The sequence below is a fragment of the Phanerochaete carnosa genome, assembly GCF_000300595.1.
Source record: "Phanerochaete carnosa HHB-10118-sp unplaced genomic scaffold PHACAscaffold_13, whole genome shotgun sequence".
NCBI classification, from domain to species: domain Eukaryota; kingdom Fungi; phylum Basidiomycota; class Agaricomycetes; order Polyporales; family Phanerochaetaceae; genus Phanerochaete; species Phanerochaete carnosa.
This window is the reverse complement of record NW_006767640.1, coordinates 1,287,456-1,307,096: the sequence shown is the minus strand read 5'-3', so window position 1 is coordinate 1,307,096 and position 19,641 is coordinate 1,287,456. Positions and strand designations below refer to the sequence as shown.

The 19,641-nt window shown below is 52.2% G+C and overlaps 5 protein-coding genes across 5 annotated transcripts; 4 read left to right on the top strand and 1 right to left on the bottom strand.

Annotated features, from left to right (window-relative positions):
- Window positions 1–1,902, top strand: PHACADRAFT_106353 (uncharacterized protein; the record flags this gene model as incomplete). The annotated part of the gene is made up of 8 exons (XM_007401851.1): window positions 1–118; window positions 172–452; window positions 505–816; window positions 870–1,070; window positions 1,122–1,190; window positions 1,248–1,428; window positions 1,525–1,625; window positions 1,684–1,902. 8 exons carry the CDS (start codon window positions 1–3, stop codon window positions 1,900–1,902), a joined length of 1,482 nt encoding a protein of 493 aa, XP_007401913.1.
- A 1,981-nt stretch (window positions 1,903–3,883) lies between these two features.
- On the bottom strand, window positions 3,884–5,810 carry PHACADRAFT_154493 (uncharacterized protein). The gene is made up of 6 exons (XM_007401850.1): window positions 5,745–5,810; window positions 5,433–5,672; window positions 5,099–5,380; window positions 5,012–5,049; window positions 4,639–4,963; window positions 3,884–4,580 (listed from the first exon to the last, which is right to left on the bottom strand). The coding sequence occupies exons 2-6, from the start codon at window positions 5,661–5,663 to the stop codon at window positions 4,305–4,307; spliced, it is 1,152 nt and encodes a 383-aa protein (XP_007401912.1). The 5' UTR covers window positions 5,664–5,672; window positions 5,745–5,810; the 3' UTR covers window positions 3,884–4,304.
- Window positions 5,811–5,886: 76 nt separating this feature from the next.
- On the top strand, window positions 5,887–7,086 carry PHACADRAFT_265605 (uncharacterized protein). Its single transcript, XM_007401849.1, has 5 exons — window positions 5,887–6,036; window positions 6,092–6,437; window positions 6,487–6,634; window positions 6,690–6,810; window positions 6,864–7,086. Exons 2-4 carry the CDS (start codon window positions 6,094–6,096, stop codon window positions 6,792–6,794), a joined length of 597 nt encoding a protein of 198 aa, XP_007401911.1. The 5' UTR covers window positions 5,887–6,036; window positions 6,092–6,093; the 3' UTR covers window positions 6,795–6,810; window positions 6,864–7,086.
- Window positions 7,087–10,117: 3,031 nt separating this feature from the next.
- PHACADRAFT_265604 (uncharacterized protein) lies at window positions 10,118–10,677 on the top strand. The gene is made up of 2 exons (XM_007401848.1): window positions 10,118–10,343; window positions 10,407–10,677. Exons 1-2 carry the CDS (start codon window positions 10,158–10,160, stop codon window positions 10,623–10,625), a joined length of 405 nt encoding a protein of 134 aa, XP_007401910.1. The 5' UTR covers window positions 10,118–10,157; the 3' UTR covers window positions 10,626–10,677.
- A 538-nt stretch (window positions 10,678–11,215) lies between these two features.
- Window positions 11,216–11,780, top strand: PHACADRAFT_33397 (uncharacterized protein; the record flags this gene model as incomplete). Its single annotated transcript, XM_007401488.1, has 3 exons — window positions 11,216–11,472; window positions 11,533–11,677; window positions 11,733–11,780. The coding sequence occupies 3 exons, from the start codon at window positions 11,216–11,218 to the stop codon at window positions 11,778–11,780; spliced, it is 450 nt and encodes a 149-aa protein (XP_007401550.1).
- Window positions 11,781–19,641: the final 7,861 nt, after the last annotated feature.

Genomic DNA, 19,641 nt, shown 5'->3' with positions numbered 1-19,641 from the left:
ATGTATTGGCCCGCCTCGCGTACAAACGATCACGCCGCGTCTTCGCTCGCGAAAGAGTTAATACCTGCCGTGGGCCGATCATTGGTCCTCGTCTTTGGCTTTGTGGATTGCTACAAAAGTACGTCCGCGGTGGTACAGACGCGTCATTGTCGCGCTCACCGTGTGCTGCAGCCACTGGCTACGAGTTCATCGAGAGCCTATCACAGACGTCCGGGAGTATGTTCTCTAGGCTTCTCTTCCAGCTCCTCGCGATGGGCGCGCAGATGCGTGGACTGTGCGACAGGACACCGCGCGCGTTCACTGACGAGGATAAGGACGAGTTCTTGTGCGCGCTGGCACGGCAATACGCGAAGAAGTTTACGGGAGAGCGTGCCCCCAGCGGCCCATGGATCGAGTTCATGGACTGTATGTACGGCCGGGCTGCGGTCCGGATGCTGAACGCTTTCAAGAGAGTGCGTGGCCAACTTTCCCCCGTCTTGCATCGGCTGATGGACCGGTTGCTAGGTCATCGACGAGACGGACCACCGCCCGCAGGACGCACGTTTCAGAAGCGCAGCGCGCCGGCTGATGACGACACTCGCGCGGGACTCACGGATGCTGCCATCGGCTCTGCACATCGAAGAGAGCAGAATCACATTCCCTTCGAGAAACCCATTTGCGCCCGCTGCGGTCAAGGATGCGATGAGGGCCGGGAGCGGGAAGGACACCGGCACGTCTTCGATCGTGTCGTTTGGCTCCATGTCCTGTCAGAAAAGGAAGCGGATCGAGGTCGCGATCAAAGGTCTTACGAAGTCCTTGGGCGAGAAGATCGTCGAAGTGTGTACATTCATCTCATTTTAGAGTGTAGTCTCACGTATCTGTGCGTCCAGGACACGTACCTCGAGATCATCGCGGGCTGGACGCTGCGCCACGAACGGCTGCTGCCTACACTGGGTATCGTGCATTATCTGGAAATGCTCTCAATCGTCAGCGAGCGTATGGCCGGGGGCAACGTACGGAACTATATCAACACCTCGAATGATTTTGGACGGCTGCCAGAGGGTAAACGCATTGCCAAGCTTAATTTCTGGGTATGTGTCCGACACGTGTTTGATTAAAATCATTCTTATTTCTTTTTGCAGCTTAAGCAGGTAGCAGAGGGGCTCAAGTATATGCATGACGAAGGCATGGCCCACGGTGACTTGCGTGGAGTATAGCCCTGGTCCGAATTCTCGCGATATTAGCTCACTGACACTTTCGTTCTACAGAAAAACATCTTGATAGACAGCGAGAGCGACCCGGGGTGCAACAGGATTGTCATTGCCGACTTTGGGCTGTCGCTTTACGTCGAGTCCATCAGCCAGGCATACAAGTCGACCCGGGTCGGCAACCCGCGATACCTCGCGCCCGAGCTGCAACTACGGCATAACGACGTAGACGACGCTGCCGGTAAGATCGTCGTAAGACTCGCGGCGGGAAGTAAACACTCTGGCGCTCCGTCAAGTGGACAACATCCGAGCACTTCGAGCGTCGGCATCTCTTCAGAGATACGTGCCCTATTCAGTGGGCCTAAATTTAGGATATCGCCCAGCAGTCGACAAAACGAGGCATCCGACCTATTCTCGTTTGCGATGCTTTGTGTCGAAGTGGGTCACACATCTCTGTGTTTGTTGCTCCTGCTAATCGTCATTCTGCCTTTGGTAGCTCTACACTGGCCAGGAGCCATTCGTAGCGTCGCACCCTAGTGCGGCGGACTGGCAGGTCTCGAACCTCATCCTGCAAGGCATGCGGCCGACGCCACTGCCGACGGCAATTGCTGCGCAGCCAGGTTTGGTGCGTGCACTCGAGCGCTGCTGGCAGCAGAACCCGCTACACCGTGGAGATGCGGCTGCTTTGCTCGCAGACATCGGAAGCCTTGCCTAGCAAATGACCCTGTGTTGTGCATTACACTTGATTTACAGACACTACGGACACTTAAAATTCTCCTAATACGTATTTATTTCGGACCAGCTTGTGTCAGTCCCACAGAGCAAAGTACGTGTTCAAAGACAGAGGCTGGGAGCAGCTTACATAAGCGCAGACGATGTCAAATATGGCATAACAGCTTCCCCTTATGGTAATAGACGAGCTGCCGGGGTCCTACACTTCTAGGGTACTTGCGATCGGGACTGCCACTTGAGTTTTCAATGCGATAGTCTGCACTTCCTTGTCTCAGAATCAGTCAGAGATTTTCCGCATGCTCTGAAGCCGCAAAAAACGCCGTTCTCTTCTTCCCTCGCGGAGTATAACTGGGGCAACAGCGCGGACACCGGAGGTGGAAGTGCCCGTACTACTTGGACCTCCCTTTCATTTCGAGTACATCGCTTGTCCGATACTCAGCGCCTTATTGGCGGTTTCAGACATTCCGGCCCGTTATTAATGCTGTAAGCCATATAACAAACGGAGTCTGAAATGGCGTGCAGAGACGGTTTCTGCAGCTCAGTTGATAACAGCTCGTTGACAGGTATTCATTCCCTCCCTTACTACGACTACTTAACAATTATTGATCGCACTGCGTGCGGTCTCTGTAAATATTTTAAAAGAGAGGGAACGGGACTAAACGCATTAACATCCACGGGGTCACAGCTTTGGCAGTCCGCTTTGTCTTGTTTTTTGTTTCAACTAGCGAGTTTATGCCAATACGCTCGAGGTGATACAGAGTCTACTGGTAACTATTCGTAAGCCGTCTACTTCCGCTCCCTACCCGTGTTAAGCCGCATGTGAAATTCAGTGTTGCAGGACCCTATGTGACCTCCAGTGCTCGCGCTCAAATCCCGATCTCGTTTCCTCTGTTACAGTCTGTCTACTGTACATCCGTACATGCTTCTTTTACTGCAAGCTCTGGCGCATACTAGTGTTTATCACGCAACAAGCGTCGTGCGTTTTGACGTCTCCCGAGGGTGTGATCCCAGCGCACTGTGATTCTCCTCATTAGCAACGGCTGGCATTGTGCATATTAGGCAGAACAGGTTTAATATTTCCGAGGATTTTACCTTGCACGGCTGAGAAATCGCTTTGTGAATCAGTTCTTGGCCAGCATAGACCTGCACGGACAATTTCCATCTTAACAGTACCATCGCGAAGGATTCCAACACGGACGTACCTACACACAGAGCATTTCGAACGAGAACAGATCTCTCTCTTTATGGGACGACATGGATTCCCTCCGACAGGGCCCACTGGGTGTTTGAAGCATGGTGCTGCCCCGCAGTCGTCAAGACAAGCGTCTGTGATTTGCTTATATAATGAATACAGAGCCAAATAACATCACAAACAATCTCCCATAAGGTCCGCAATACACTGGCTGATCAGCGCCGAGCACCTGCATGTCACATGATCCAAACAGCTGGGCGCTGGCAACACCCGAGCCCTGCGTTGGTGCATCAGCCTTTGTTCACCAGCCACACATTAATGTGTCCCGACATGCTCCGATACCAACCATCACCCACGCTCATATGTCATTCATCGCCGCTATCGCGCACACGCGGAGAGTCACCCTTGTATTTTTCTCGCGGAGTGCAGCTTAGCTGACAGCGCGGGCCCGGAGTTCGAACATGCGGTCCCCTCCTTTGTCCTGAGATGCGTCGGCTGTCTGGCTCTCAACATAGTGACGTACACCGTTCCTGAAGACTCTTTGTTCTCTGCCACGACACCAAGTTCGGCTCCATACGAGTTTACGGTGGCTCGGAGAAGGTGTGTGCGCATCTCCTCCCAAGACGTGATCATCTCCGTCTTTCCCCCGCACGCCCTATCTTGTCTCTTAAAGATGCGACGTCAAAGTTGCCTTGGGAGTCGCCTCGTGTTGTCCTTTGCTATCCTGCTGGCAGACATATAGCACTGCTCACGCGATCCCCAGCCCGAACATACGTGCCACACAGCCTCCGACTAAGGAGCCCTTATTGGTCCACGGCGCACTATGACACACGGGTGTTTCTATGGTACAAGCAAATTGGGGCGGTCTTATTGTTTTAGCGGCACAAAGCCGCAGTATCAAACGTAATCGTACGGCCAGCCTGAACAGCATCTATACTCGTGGAAACCTCACCATGTATGCTTGGCTTTAATTGCGACATTTCGGATCGATTGCTACCTGAGACTTGGTTCTTTGATAGCTGATGGGGATGCAGTTGCCCTTGCAGACCGAAAACAAAATGAGGTCTCCAGGGGGTTAAGATATCCTGGGAAGCGGAAGCAGAGCAGATAACCCAATATAATTATAGCACTGTGCATGATACAAACATGGCAGAAAGGACGCGCGAAGATACATCCACGGAAAAGCACTAATACTACGTGAATATCATTGAGAGCCAGCTCAACGACCAACCTGTGAACTTTTTGGCGACGACGTAGACGACCTTGATGAAAGACAGGATGTCGAAGAGGATAGTATACACAAGGGTCTCGTCGCGCCCGCGCAGCCTGCTCGCGCGCTGGATGACGGACACACGAGTCCTGATGTGTCGCCAGCGTTGCAGAGCTTCTTGTGCGGTAGGACGCGCGGCAGGGTTGCGCTGCATCATTGCCGCGATCAGCGGCCCGAGAAACTCGACGCGGAAGTATTTCTGCGGACGCAGATCGTGATCAGAAGGCTGTCGCGATCGCAGGAGACGCGAGACTCACGTCGTGGATCTGGCTTTTGAAGACGTTCCCGAGTACGAAGATGTCCAACTTGAACGGGTCGTAAGGTATCATGTCTGATAGCTCGGGCACGTCGCGTTCTGCGCCGAGTCCGCCCGTGACTAGCCGCGGCGCGCCTGGCGCGAGGTGCGTAGATAAACCAAAGTCTGCGAAGTAGTACCGTACCGGCCGTGGCGCACTTGCACGCGAGTAATGAGGTGCGTCGGACGACCAGTTCGGGACTGGAAGCCGCTTCCGCTGTACTGGATGGTATCCTTGGGGGTACATCGAGTCTGCATCCATGAGGATGTTTGTTTCCGCAGCATCCCTAATAGACATGAACACAGTTCATGAGCAAATATCCAGTGGTACGTACCTATGGGCGATGTCGTGTCCGTGCATGAAGACGAGGCCCTGTTTGGAGCCATGAGCATCCGCCCGTGCGAGACGTGGACTCACCCACCTCGAGAACCTGCTCTGCAAAGTCCAGTACGTCATTTACCAGTTCGAAGGGAGGATCACTCATGGGACGCATGTGGGGCATGATGATATAAGATATGTTAGGGTCATGGTCGTCCTGAAAGCTATCCAGGATGGGAATGCAGTGATTGTGAGAATCATTGCGAAGCGGTTGTGTAGAGAGGTATCTTGCTATTTGGATTTCGGAACCCGCTGTCCGCACTCTCTTGATACATACTAGACGTCCGTCTGAGTCTCGCGTCGCGTCAATTATGTTCGTCCAGAGCTACAACACGAGATTACGTTTGAGTGTACCCGTAAGCAGAACACAGACGCACCGGAAGCTGCCAGTGGTCCTCAAAGTTGCGAGGATCTGAGCCCGGGTGTAGCTCCCAGGACGGTCGCCATCCTGGGTGGAATCGTGGACGAAGCGAGTATCCTCGTGAGGCCAGGAATGGCTGCTTGTCCCTCCAACGGGCCTCGTGACGAAGCAGTTGTGAACCCTCTTCGCCAATGCGTTTTAGTCGGGCGGCGATGCGGGCCTCTGCGGCGGCTGCTGCGTCGGTCATGTTGCAGAACTTGTGGGATACGGAGTGAGCAGTGCAATGGACATCAGCCCGAGGACGCGAGGCACTGTTGTTATTGCTTACGTAATTAGAAGGCCCACGGCCAGATTCCTCGCGCAGCAGTGCCGGCGTGCCTCACAACAGTTGTTGTCCTGCCAATCTTGCTTGCGGAGCCTTTGTACTCCCCAAGAATCCCCGACAGCCTCGCCTAGAATCCATTTTTGGCAACTATCACTGGACATGCGAATGGCCCAGGGTCATTAAAATTGACGCCCTTTATGATATATTAACCTGACCGTACCAGGGCCGGACGCTGGCTTGTCCGATCCATTTTCAACCTCAAAGTGCTGGCACTTACTTAGACCTCCTTTCCCTGGTACGTAGATCCAGGCACGAAACGATAATTCCCTGCTTATGTGAGCGAACAACAGACATGGCTCCCATCATGCTTCAGCTCGCTACCTTGCAAGACCCCAGCTTGCTCTCCCTCACGGTCAACCCAAAGCTACTGCTGGTCGGAGGCATACTCGAAGTAGCGCGTCGTGGGGTAACCATGGTGTATGAGTGCTTTACCGCGGATGTCCAGGCGATTTTCCGCGTGATCGCGGATCTCGTGAACGAGATTGCAGTCAAAGTGAAGCAGTGCATCAAGGCTCTCGTGCGAATTATCAGCGATACCGAGCCGGACGCTGCGGGAAAGCGGAAGACGTACTGCGTTGTGACCCTCCAAATTGGCGAGTCCAACGACCCTTACACTTTGCAGATGAAGAACCACCAGTACGTCATGCCCTCGATTTATGGCTTAGTTTGCTCACAGCTCTCGCAGGCTCCTGAGCTCCTTGCGGAACTATGAATCAGACTTTCATGACCTCAAGAACACAACTTTGCCGCAGAGAATGCTCAAGTCACGCGAGCTCCAGCGGCAACTGGAGGTATTCCGAGAGGAATGCCTGGAGCTCAATGCAGTTGCTACCGTAAGTTCACCAGCTCGCGTCTGTGAGGGGCCATATCCTGAGGGTACCATCTCAGAGATCTTCTGCGCGCATCTTGGAAGACACAAACTCCGTGATTGCCAGTCGGAACAGACTGAATACAATTCAAGCCACTCCAGGCGAGCCTGTCGAGTTCTCATAGGTCGCCAGCGGCATCGGTACGCTTTCGCTTCGCCTTCTTCCGTCCTGGCGCTCATTGAGCCGCTGACAGGTCTCGGTCAAGTCAATGACAATGTAATTCTCATCTAATGCTACAGATGGATGAGTGTCATATTTGGTACCTTATACATCTGCCCGAGTGCAATGCTGTTGGATGAAGGGTGTTCATTGTCAGAACGCTGCGGATTCCGGGACATTTAAGCTGTTACTGTCGTTACTACTAGCTATTACTTTCAGCTACAATACACTCCTTTGAACTTATGCATTTTGTTTACGAGCGACTTCAGGAGGGATGCCGCTTATAAGGATGCCAGTAAATACCCATTGACTAGATCATCCGAGGTGCCGGGGGTCCTTGCTTGAGGATAGTGAGCGTCAACGCTCGCGTCCTCGCTTTGCTATTCCTCTCTGCCACCGCTGGCGACATCCCCTTGTCCAGGTGCTGTCGTTCGATGCATTTCGCGTATCTCCTGTGTCTCATATCCTCGCTACTATCTTGCGACCTCGGGCTATTTGAATTCTATTGACTCGTGCGAGGCAGCGCGGCACCCGGCCAGCGAGATGCTACTGCAAGCACGGAGCATACGAGCAAAATGACACCGTTGGCCAATTGTGTCTATCTAGAATACAATAACCGCCATTCAAACACGGATGCAGTCACCATGTCTTCTTCGTCTTCGGCATCCCTGTGGGATAGGCTTCCGGCGGTGCTGGTAACACTGGATCAGATCTCCAGGCCTCCAGCTCATGTCTTCATCTTTGTTCTCTGCATGGAAATGAGCGGGTACCTCCTACCGCGTGTATCATATCTTCTCGTGCATCCTTACGTGAATCCGTGTAGGGCATGTCTTATCCGCGTCCCAGGTTCCAATACGCTGTGCATGTGAAGCGAGCGGCGTCCCATTGTTGCTGTCTTTTCGTTGCTACATCCCCTCGTCGACGAGCTGTTCTTGTGCTCGTATCCGGCCGCTACCACGCACAGCTTTTGCGCTGGATTGTTGACAGCTCCTCTTGGATGTCCTAGAGATATATGGGGGCCAAAGGATGCTGTCGTCCCACTGCTCTTCCCACACCGACATTTTGAAAATCTTAACCTACACATGCCCTCAGCGACGGCTTCTCCGGCTGGCACCGGCCTCATAATCCTCAATGTGACCCGTACGTTCTTCTGTCACCAGAACCATACAAGGCACTGAGTCTCTATGGACCAGATCTCATTGGAAGCTTCGACCAAAGAGGGCTGTACTCACTGCACCTCAAACTCAACAAGGATCGTTCCGAAATTTGCGAGCTACCTCCGTCGTCGAGCGACACGGCAACACCAAACTGGCGCGTTAGGCAGGACCTGCAAATGTTAGCATTTCCTCCTGATTATCCGACTACATGTCACTAATCCTCTCTCAGACGCATACCCACGGGCACCCACACGCTTAAGCTAGAAGTGCACCGAGTAAAGTCCGCACTACGGCTAAGTACACCGGAAATAGTGGGCTGGGTGGACGTAGGGCTATATGAACTGCTTTCCGGTGTGTGGTTCGAACCAGCGCAAATATTGGGTGAACTGACACAGATATTCTCCAGAGGTTTCTCGCCCCTTCCAGCTGACGGCGCCCCGCTCTTCGCCGGACAACAAGCGGAGCCCTGGCTCTGTTGCAGTTTGCGTCATACCCACTCTCGCTCAGCAGATCGATGTACGCAGATCCATGGAGAAAATCGCCAGGGAACCGGCGCTAAGGGCCCTCAAGACTGCCATCGACGTACTTGATTTTGCGAAGGGCGCGTTCAATGACACACCGCTGTCTGCCTCTATTGTAAGCCAAGTCGTGTCTCTGCTGTCTATTCACTTATTCTCTTTCAGAAAGCAGGTTACGTATTGGCGGGAACCGCGCTGCAATATCTGTGCGAACATCCAGAGCTGGTCCCTCGAGGTGTTCAATCTCTTGATTTTAATGTCGTCTGGGATCTTTCTCGTCACATCGAGCACCATCTCAGTTATTTTCTGAGCTCACTCTGGAACAATCCGCAGTGGCAGAAGCGGGCAAAGCTTAACATTGCCCAAGAGCTATTTCCTGTAGTCTCCGGGTCCTTGGCAATTATCTTCGGGTTTCTGAACGTATACCCAAGTACGCGGTGATCCATCTTCTGATCGAGTGGCATACTGAACGTTGTCGTGAATTAGGTGCAACATACAATTTTGTCGAACCAGCTTCGCCTTTCGTCTCTGAGGCCGCCGTTAATCTCCAAGTTAAGCTTGCGGTCTTAGGCGCGAGGATGCGCGGCATGGTCGACGCCCAGACTTCCACATCTATCGCGAAGGGTGCCTTCTTCCATCAACTCGCACATAGTTTCGCAGACAGATTCAAGAAGGAGAAGAAACCATCAGGTCCATGGATGGACTACATGGACTGCATGCGCGGCACGCTCGCGATCCGCATGTTGGACGGCTATAAAGCGGTGAGTCAACAAAGCGCAAGTTCTGTCACGTATACTCATACGCCGCAGTACATCGACAACTCAAGCAGGACGAACGGGCCCGGGAGCGCGAAGCTTCGGAGCACGGCTCGCCGCTTGATGGCGCTGCTCGCGTACAACACGCAAATGCTGCCCTCGGCGCTCGAGATCTCCACCAAGTACTTCGGACAAGATGAGGCGCCCCGACAGCGTGAAGCAGGCAAAGACGGCATGTACTTCGATCCCACCGAGCAGGCCGGCGGTTCTTATGGTTCGGTGACCTTCACCACAATGCAGCGACCCAATAATGCGAAGATCAGAGTCGCCATCAAGACGATCAACGCCGCCACTACACCGGAAGAGATTAAGGTCGGTGCTCATAAGGTTGGACTGGGTACGTGGTGCTGACGGTATCCAAAGCACACGTATCTGGAAATACTCAACGGCTGGACGTTACGCCACTGCCGTTTGCTCGCGACGGAAGGTATCACGCACCGCAGAGGGCGGATCTCTATCGTAAGTGAGAAGATGGAGGGCGGCACGACACGGCATTATGTCTGCAATCCAAAGTTCGTGAAGAGACCTGTGCAGCAACAGATCAAGCTGCTGAACCTCTGGGTAGGTGATGAGGTGCGATAGCTGTTCGTCGGCTCACATGTTTGTATAACAGCTCAAGCAAATTGCAGAGGGCATTAAATATATGCACGACGAAGGTGTGGCTCACGGCGATCTTCGTGGCGTATGTGCTCTCAGTGACTGTTTACGATCAGCTTATCCTGACTGCTCATTCGATCCTTACCAGCTAAACATCTTCGTCAACACGCGAGACAGAACTGATAACAACGTAGTCATTGGCGACTTTGGGCTGTCCATATCTGTCGACGGCGCGAGTAACATGCTCAACTCCACACGGTCGGGCAACGAGCGGTACCTCGCGCCGGAGCAGACCATGCCGAACCTAACCGACAAGGAGATGAAGACAAAAGATGCCATCTACGGAGTCCCGACCCGCTTTATCTCAAGCTCCAATCGGCCCACGACGCAGACCGACCTGTTCTCGTTTGCGATGCTCTGCATCGAGGTACGTCTTGCCCCGGCGATATGATGCTCTGTGCTCACCTAGGCATTGAAATTGCCGTAACAGCTCTACACCGGTGACAATCCGTTTCAGGGCGTTCAGAATGGGAGTGTTACACGTGAGATCATGCACGGGAAACGGCCAGCCTTGCCAAAGGAGATTGCGGGACAGCGGCTTCTGTCCGCTCGCATAGAGAGATGTTGGCGCCAGAACCCTGGGGAGCGCGAGGACGCGGGGAGGCTGCTGGATGACATGCGGCGTATTGCAACTTATGATAGAGTATAGATATTATACAGCCCGGGTTCTCTTTCCACAATCTAATACCTTAATACTACTCGATACTTACGACGGTGGAAGCTAGTAGGAGGCCTGCGAACGTATTACATAAGCGCACACAATGCCAAACATGGTACACATACTACTTTGTTTAGAAATTATTAAGCGCCCATAGCCCGCACTTTGCTCTGTGATCAGCTCCTGCATGACTCGCGATGACTTAAAAATTCAAACGGTCATGTCTGAGACAGTTTTTACTCAACGACACTAAGCTATGTATTCTTGTTTTATTCTCTATATCCTCGCTGGACTGGCATAAATGCACTGGGGCGGTTGGGGCTGAATGAATGAGTTTCACAAGCGGTGGGTCGTACTCGCCATCAGCTCCCGCTAACTATTCACTGAGAGGCTAAACGTCTCTCGATTGTGCAGATAAATATACGCCCGAGATGGCTTCGACAAACAACCATGAGGCAGCGCTAGTGCAAAGAATCTTCGTTTCTCGACCCACCTAGTAACCGAAACTCCGTCAGCCGGTACCATTGTACACTCTCCCCGCATTCTCCGCAAACTGCTCGTTGATTCAATAGGAAAAACACATGCTCCAGCAGGTGCTGGTGGGCAGCGCAGCTCTCGCGATCCTGAGCCTCAAAGAGGGCTACGAGCTCGTGTGTGTATACTGGCTCGACAACCCAGACAAAACTTTTACCGAAATACACGCTATTCTCAAAGAAGTAGAAGAAGGACTTAGACGTCTGGAGCGGTCCATAACTGCACGGCTGTTTGGTACCGGCAGCGTCTCCTCTGACGAACTCGGCTATCGCGGGGTGCACGAGCTGAAGCAGGAATGGCACGAGTACGTCCCAAGCTTGTCTCTCCTGTAGCCTGAAATGCCAATAGTACCCTCCCTATCCAGTTGCGAGCGTCTCTACTTTCGTTTGAAGCACGACCTGAGGAAGTACTACCCTCGCAGATGGACGCTAGTCATATCAGGTGCACAGCTGTTAACTGACATACGCGATCTACGGGGTCGCGTGTACGCTTTAGAGCAAGACTGGCTGGTGAGTTATCGCTGCAGCATTTCCCCCTCATACTCGCCTCTGACCCGTGTGCCAGAGAACCTCTAGTGTTATTCTATATGATAGCGACCCTGAAGCCGAATGAGACACCGTGCATAGTATCTCTAGTTTTCCTACACACTCGCGTATACCGTGTATATCTGCAGCCTAATAAGTTGCAACCGCTGCGCGCATCACCCTAGTCGGCTCCATCGTTCATGCGCATAGCACGGCCCTCTCTTTCCTGTCAATTAGAACAATCTCAGGCTCGCGTAGGAATTCGTGTGCTCATTTGCGTACGGGAATATAATGAATTCTCTTGTTCTACAAACAACGTCAACGCGATATCGGCAGCAGCCCGGCGCGCAGAAATAATTACATAATTCCTGTCACCGTCCTGAGATTTTCGCAGCGCCTGTGCCCACAACAACATAGCATGGTCGCCCTGGCATCGATGTCCACGATAGCAAGCCACGTCTCACAGACCTCCCCAAACTATACCCTACGGGTTACCTGCGAATTTGGAACGGCGACATCTTGCGTCCCAGGATCCGTCGACTGAAGGAGGGCTATGCCGACCAACCGACTAGTGGAGACCGCTCTCCTCGGACTGGGCCTGACAGCCTTCACCTACGCGGCCACCTCAGCAGTGGAGACGGGTGTTGCATTTCTGCGACTGACGGTGAATAGCCCGGATGCCTTGTTTTTGGACATGAAGCAGAGGCTTGACGAGATCAAGGATGGCCTAAAAGAGTTGGAGGCTAAGCAGAACGAGCTAAATGTATATCTGTCTGTCTCAAAGACGGACAGGGTAATGAACATGATGCACTTGAAAGAGGAGCTCGATAGGTGCGTCTACTACCCCTCGCAACGAAGATCGATGTGCTTATTCGGTCACAGCTGCGAACACGACTACCGTGAATACAAGGCGGAGTACTTGGAATACGGTTCCTGGACAATGCTGTCAAAAACTGGATTAGAGCTGTACGATTCCATTACAGACCTCTCATCCCGAGTCAAACAGCTCAACGCAAATTTTCTGGTGCGCAATACGCTTGTTAATCCCGATCGAACGTCTGAACTACATGTGCAAATGCAGAGAACATCTCAAACCCTTTTGGCTACCCCTCAGGCCCGTCTGAAATTCAGCGAACGTCGAGGTACGCGATCACTTCCTGTGCTGTACCGGTTACATGCTCAATTTCTCTACTAGCCCGTATACTGGAAGAGAAGATACAGATCGCGCTAAGCACAGGCATCCCAACATGATGGGCCTCCGCTTCTTCGTGGCATCGGGGGCTGTTGCAGCCCCAGCTTCAATCTATTTACACGTGCTCAACACCATATCACCGCACGAGTGCAACACGTATATCTAGGGCCAAGCACAAGCTGCGGCTGCCGTCTTTGCTACGCACAAAACATACGTTCACCAGTCTACCAAGCTAGACTGCGACATTGGTCGTATGGTATTCCAAGCGTCCTGGCCAGGTTCGTGGCTAGCCTTAAGAGAGCGACGGCGAAGTTTTACGTCAAAAGTCCGAGACAGGACACTAGCGCGCACCCCGGTGTACGACGGGCTGAGCATGTCTTGACATACTGGCCTGCTAATGCAAATGTATCCTGTGCAGTTAAATGATGCATTTCGTGCAATAAATATGCTCGCGCGAGAAAGGCAGGGAGATCGACGAAGCAAAGAGGCACGATTAGCAGAGCGCACAAAGCAAGATGAACGAACACCAGGTGCCTGGCGGCGCTTTGAGCGTCTTGATGGCATCGGGAGAAAGCCGAGGCGCCACGATGGCATTAAGCGCTCGCTCTCCCGCTCGCTTTGAGCTTGCTTTGAACTTGGTCCATGGCACATCTGCATTGCTCTTCCTGCGTAAATTCGTTGATATTAGCCCGAAGAATTTGCTTATAGATTTCATACAGATCGCATTGAAATTGCGGTTTTGTTTCAATTATACCATAGCGCACAGCACTTGGATCAACAGCGACGGCCAGAATAAGCATGCCTGACGCCGTGAGCCCTCAGCACTGGCACAGACAGCTGCTGGTACATCGCATAGCCTGGTAAGTCAAATCTGTTGGAATATTTGGAAGGGAAGAGCCAAGCGAGCGTGGATTTTGTCACCATTTGCCCGTCGTCAACAGCCGGAGTGCTAACACCTCGCGGGCCGAAGCCCGGGGATTTTAGCAATTACACTATACTAGTATACGTCAAAATACGTGATTCCGGCTTAATCTCCCACTCTCTATGCCATGAACATGTGCCGCAGGCAGCATGAGTTTACGTCGTGTTACTACCCCTCATGCTGCGCGGTCACCTGCCAGTGGAGTTTTTATTCGCCGCAAGCTATTGGCAAAAGTAAAACGTGCACATAACCTAGGCGAAGCATTTTATCAAGAACTTCTGCCTCTATCTTCTGTGCAGCTTGCTTCTACATATTTGGTTGGTATCATAGATGACATCTGGACCCGGATAATTACACACGCTTCTACTGTAAAGTTCCTGCCTCCTTGAGAGCACGGTGAGCACGATATATCTTCCAATCATTTGGTCCACATGCTCCGCATCATCTTGCGTCTCGATAGCCTAACCCTTACGCGTCTGCCGGGTTACGGCTGTCGCATAATTCGAGGGTTGCTCTCTTGGCCTGGCCACACGTGTTCTCATGGCTTTCTGTTGCCTCGTGCGACCACACTCCGTAACCTCGCACACACGAATCATGCTTCGATGATAGATGCTGCAGTCCAGCTGACCCATAACTCAGCACGCAGTTCGGAGAACTTGTGAACAGACACGGCCCCTGTGGGAAATCTATCCCTGCATGTACGATACCATACGCTTAGCCGACAGCGACTCTCAGTGTGCCAAACCTTGCGTGAATGGATCACCCGAAATCAGAAGTCCCTGCCAGTGCATCCCACTGGATTTTTGAGCTGCGATTGCGCCTTTATCGATCGCATAGATACATCCTCTCCGTGGCGGGCTGCACTATTGTTGAGCTTTGCACAGGTTCAAACAGCCCATGCACGGTTATACGGCATTGTTTATTCAACGTAAAGTTCGTACCTGACTCTGCTTTTGTTCTCTCTTTTGCATGTTCAGGGTTAACGACAGAGAGCACCGCTGTCCTTGTTGTTTGCAAAGCACGGCTGACAGATGGCTCTCAGGCGCTCGCTTCTCTTGCGGCCGCCGACGTTCAATGGAAAAGCTGGTCGTAGTCAGGGACGAATATAGCGATCTCTATTGCTCGTTGGGTGTACAAGATCTCACATAATTGGATTAATTACCTCCCACACATGACGGCGGACACGGTGTCAACTTTCGAAGAAAGTCGAACTAGCGTTCTTCGCACTGCTTGCGGGAGATGAACGAATGCGTTATTACGTGGTATGCAACCTGAATATCCAATTACTACGTACGTGTTAAGGAGGGACAGATTTCAAGCACGGCTAGATCAAGGTAAGGAATGTGGAATTCTCAGTTACAGCACGGGCGGTAAAACAATCCTTCGCCGGGGATGTGATGCATAATACACTCTTTGTCTTGAGCGCAACCTGTGCGATGGTGCAAAAGGTAAACAGATGAGAGCGACAGTGTCCAAGAGAGCTCTCTCGACAGCGCCTTCTTCGCGCTCGCGTAGTCTCCAGCCACGTTGCGCGAACCACAGAGTGCGCCGGACTTAACTCATGCTTGCCGAGCACGAAGGGTATCAGGCCGCGCAGTAGGAACTTCTTTCGTCGCCAGTTTAATGAGCTGACGCAAGAAGCTAACGCTGGAGTAGACCCAAAGATCTTTCTAGTTAGTAGATGCTGGTAGGGCAATGACAGAAGTCGCAAACTGACTATAGACCTGCGAACCAGAGAGCGCTGTTCACTATCGATCTGACGCGTTCTCAGTGCTCTTTGGGTATTGCGATCGGGTCACGCTAGAATACGAAAGTGTTCGAGCCGAGGTTGGAGAGGTCCACGAAGAATTCCAGCTCTGATGCCGTCGACGATCAGGTAGCACAGGTCCACATGCAGCTCAACTCTGTCCGCAACGATATTGAGCAGAGTGTATTTGACTATAGTCAGTTATGTGAATTCATTGGGTTGGCCGCAGACTTGCTTTTAAAGATCCTGTCGAGCGGCACCGCCATTCGCGGCGGGGCCGAAACTCGCCGAGGCGAGTCTCCGGGAAGGTCGATGCTGCTTTGAAGAATATCTGAAGTCTTCTACGGGCGAGGGCCAGGCTTATCAAACGGGCTCGCGGGTGTGTCCAAAGCTACAGCTTCGAAGGGCGAGGAAGCTCGCCAGAGGGTCAAGAATTCTACTTGGAAATAATAGCGCACTTACATGCGTAGCATGAGAACGTAGTCCGACTGCTCGAAGTGACAGTACAAGACTCGTATCATGGCCTATCATCCAAACAGGGAAAGTTGAAGAATGGCGACGCAGATCCTAATCGTACATGGAGTTTAAGTCTGACCAATAAATGGGTGAGTGCATGCATACTCCGGACTGTCTTCTCACAACATTTAGATTATCGACATACCCGCAAATTAACATACCTGCATGATATAGCTATTGGTCAAGGAGACTTCCGCGGTGTAAGCGGCGCAATTGCACTCAAGACGACATGCACTTACCAGTATATATCAAGCCTAACATTCTTGTGAGTGGTGAGGATGCAGCGATAGGCATCGGCTTTGGCCTTGCAGTACTTTAACCGGCGATTACGAGTCACGCCGCTCAAGTAATGCTCGTTGGGACGCGCCAGAATCGCCTTGAACGCTCTCTGCATATCTAAGCAAGCTGATGGATGGTCCTTTGTCCATGTCTTCCTTGAGGTACGCCCGCACTAGCTATCAACCCCGGGTTCGTCAGCGAGGCAGCTGCACACTAGACATATCCCTTACCGTTGGTTGGACTAGTCGGATTCGCCGGTCAAGGACTATATTCCAATCTCAATTAATGCGGTTCTGGACGATCACACAACGCGCTACTTCCCACGTCCGTCCAAATCAGGACCTGGAGGTACCCACAGGAGAGAGGCAATGAGCTCAGATACACGATGTCGAATTTGCTTTGGCAGATGGTAGGTAACTGTTGTACGCCACTGGATGGGCCGACAATAGCGGCAATCACGGAGAACCTGCAGGAACTGGTTACGAGATTTGTACCCGCCTGGCGAGCGGCGTCACGAAGAACATCTGGCCTGTGCTTGAAGCGAGAGAGACCTCAAATTCGGATTGCTGGCATTCACACCAGTCCCTGCGAAATGATGAGGCAGACAGGGGCAGTTAGTAGCAAGTGGCTCACCTTCTTGAGTAGTTGTAGGTCCATATGATTGCTAGTAGTTCGTCGGAGTCTGTCGCCTCCTCAGACTATCGTTGTTCTGGTCCCTGGATCGGGACAATACAGCTTTGAGTGGCATGATGGCGACCGTCGACCATCGCCCAAGCAACCAGCGGGCAGCGTCGGCAGAGGCCGGAAATTGGCGCCCATTCAGCGAAAGCTGACCAGCACTAGTGAATTGTGTTTGATTCGTCGACTTCATGATTGAATATAGCCTATCTGTTGGTGCAACATGTGTGCAGTGCTCTACCGAGTGATTTGTAAACAGGTCCTGCTGAATCAGAGGGTTCAGATGGCCATGGCTTCCCACTTGGTCAAGCATCTGGTAGTAATACGCGGAATGTCATACTGCCACTGTCAAGAGGATTTATCTTGTAATCTGAGCAGTGAAAGGCAGCTGCCGACTACAGACTTATGCTCTTTGTGTTTATTAGCTCCTTCCATCGAGGCAAAGGGGGTAATATTTTCGAAGAAATCGTGACGCCTATTTTAACATGCGGCCAATGACTAACCAGCAATACCGGCCAAGCGATAGAAATAACTCCGAGACAACGCATGGAACAACATATGAGAAGTGTGTTAACCACGGAAACAGGTCTCTGCTAGTCCGAGTCGGAGCGAAATCTCCAACGAACAAGCCGCAACTAGCGTCGCCGTACCAATACAGTCCTGCACTCCTATCTAATCATGCTTGTATACCAAAGATTACCGCGATGACGGCAGATGCCTCGACAATCCTCAGGTTCAGCGATACCCACAACAATGAATTAGTATAATTGAGCCCTGATAAGTGGAAACTTGATATACCGTGCATAACTCCGTTCGAATGTTCATGATAACAAAGCCATAGTCTCGACAGGTTGCTCGAATCGAAGATAGTACGAGCTGCGCCATTTCATTGCGACCGCTTCCCATGCCTTATTGGTCGATACGCCAGAAGGAGGCCTTGATTGTCATTTTGTTCGACAGCTGGCCACCGTTACTTCGTTGGGCGCACGGTCGTGATATCACGTAGGGGTAGTTCTTGACGACAAGACGGAAGCGGCGCAGGCAAAGTGCGCTTGCACCATAAGGTTCTTCGCATAGTCGCTTCCGTTGCCGTACAGTCTCCGGCCGACATATGAACGAGTGGGCGACATCTGGTCGATACATAAGGACTGCATCCCTCGGCACCAACTTGAAGGTTAGCATACTTCGACAAGCATGAACAACGCATGTAGCCTGCCTGTGGAAACCGAGCAACCAGCTCGACTTCATTGCCAGCTAGCTCAAGCGCAGGGTCGTTCATCGGTCTGAGATACAGTCTGAGATAGGACATGAGACGCTCACACCATGGTCAAAACCAGAATACGAAGATTGCTTGGACCGTCCTCCAGTTTGAACGTGATCTTCGACCCCTTGCATTTCACTAGGAGTCTAAGACGCGTTCTAAAGACGTGATATGTCCATCTAACTTCCCCTCCGGGGACCACTTAGATCTACAAATGAGTTCAGGACTTGTACCATGTACGAAAACCAAGGACTTGCCCACAGATGAGAACCTACATTCTTGAAATCTCTGGGAAAACTATTGTTATACATGAGGGCATCCGCTGAGTTTGATCCTTACTACGAAACAGGTACCCGTGTTCTTGAGGAAGGCGTGCTGGTTCGTATTCGAGGGCGGCACTCACACTTGTTCAATTCCCAAAGGCAGCTTTGTTCGCCAAACGATGGGAGACCGGGTGTTGACGTGGTCGACCTCGACCGATAGAAACCAGAAGCAGGTTGGTCGCATCGACGCATCTGGTCAAAGACGTACAATTTGAATATCGTGGCCTATCTGTTCCGGAACCCGCGAGACTCTGGTAGGATGAAGACAGACACCCGCTAGCGATCGACGCTCCGGCACCTCTACTCTGCCTGCAGTGGCTCGAATCATCTTGAACGCCAACTTCAAGCTGATTTTGGCCGAACATCGTCTACAACATTGCGGTTAGTTGACCCGCCACAATTAGGTTCTCAATAAAGGCTCACCCAACTGACTGGAAGGGGCGTCCTCCTTCGACTGCAATCCCGCTGACACTGCCCTATTAGCGAGAGTCGATGGTTTGCTGTCAATCTGTCACAGCCTGAGCCCACAGACGACGGGACCTCCGCCCGAACACAGGGCTGCGCTCCGACAATGACTACCTCGCGCCCGGGATGTCCTAAGATGAAAAGCGTCAAAACGCACGCGTCCAACACTGAAACGATAGAAGAGCGAGATAAAATAATCGAGCTACGCCCAAGACGGGCGACAGAACTGTCGCGCTTGGTGGATATAGGCTGTCCGCCTTCCCGTCTCGAACCTTCCAGCATGATACCTATGACAGCTCGACAAGCATTATGGGCTCTCTGGCATGGTACTGCCAGGACGAGCCACAGGAACGATAATTATTTGGCACATCCAGCACGCGAGGGTCTGGTAGCAGCGGCGCTTTGACCCTCTTGGTGCATGCGCCCGAGCCTTTGCCGCCACTCCACTTTAGAAGATTCCCTATATGTCCGTCTGCGGAAACGAAGCGATGACCGGTGGGGCCACACAGATCGCGGCAGGCGCGGCAGGAAGCCGCAGCATAGGCATCGTGCGTGCGATGGCAACA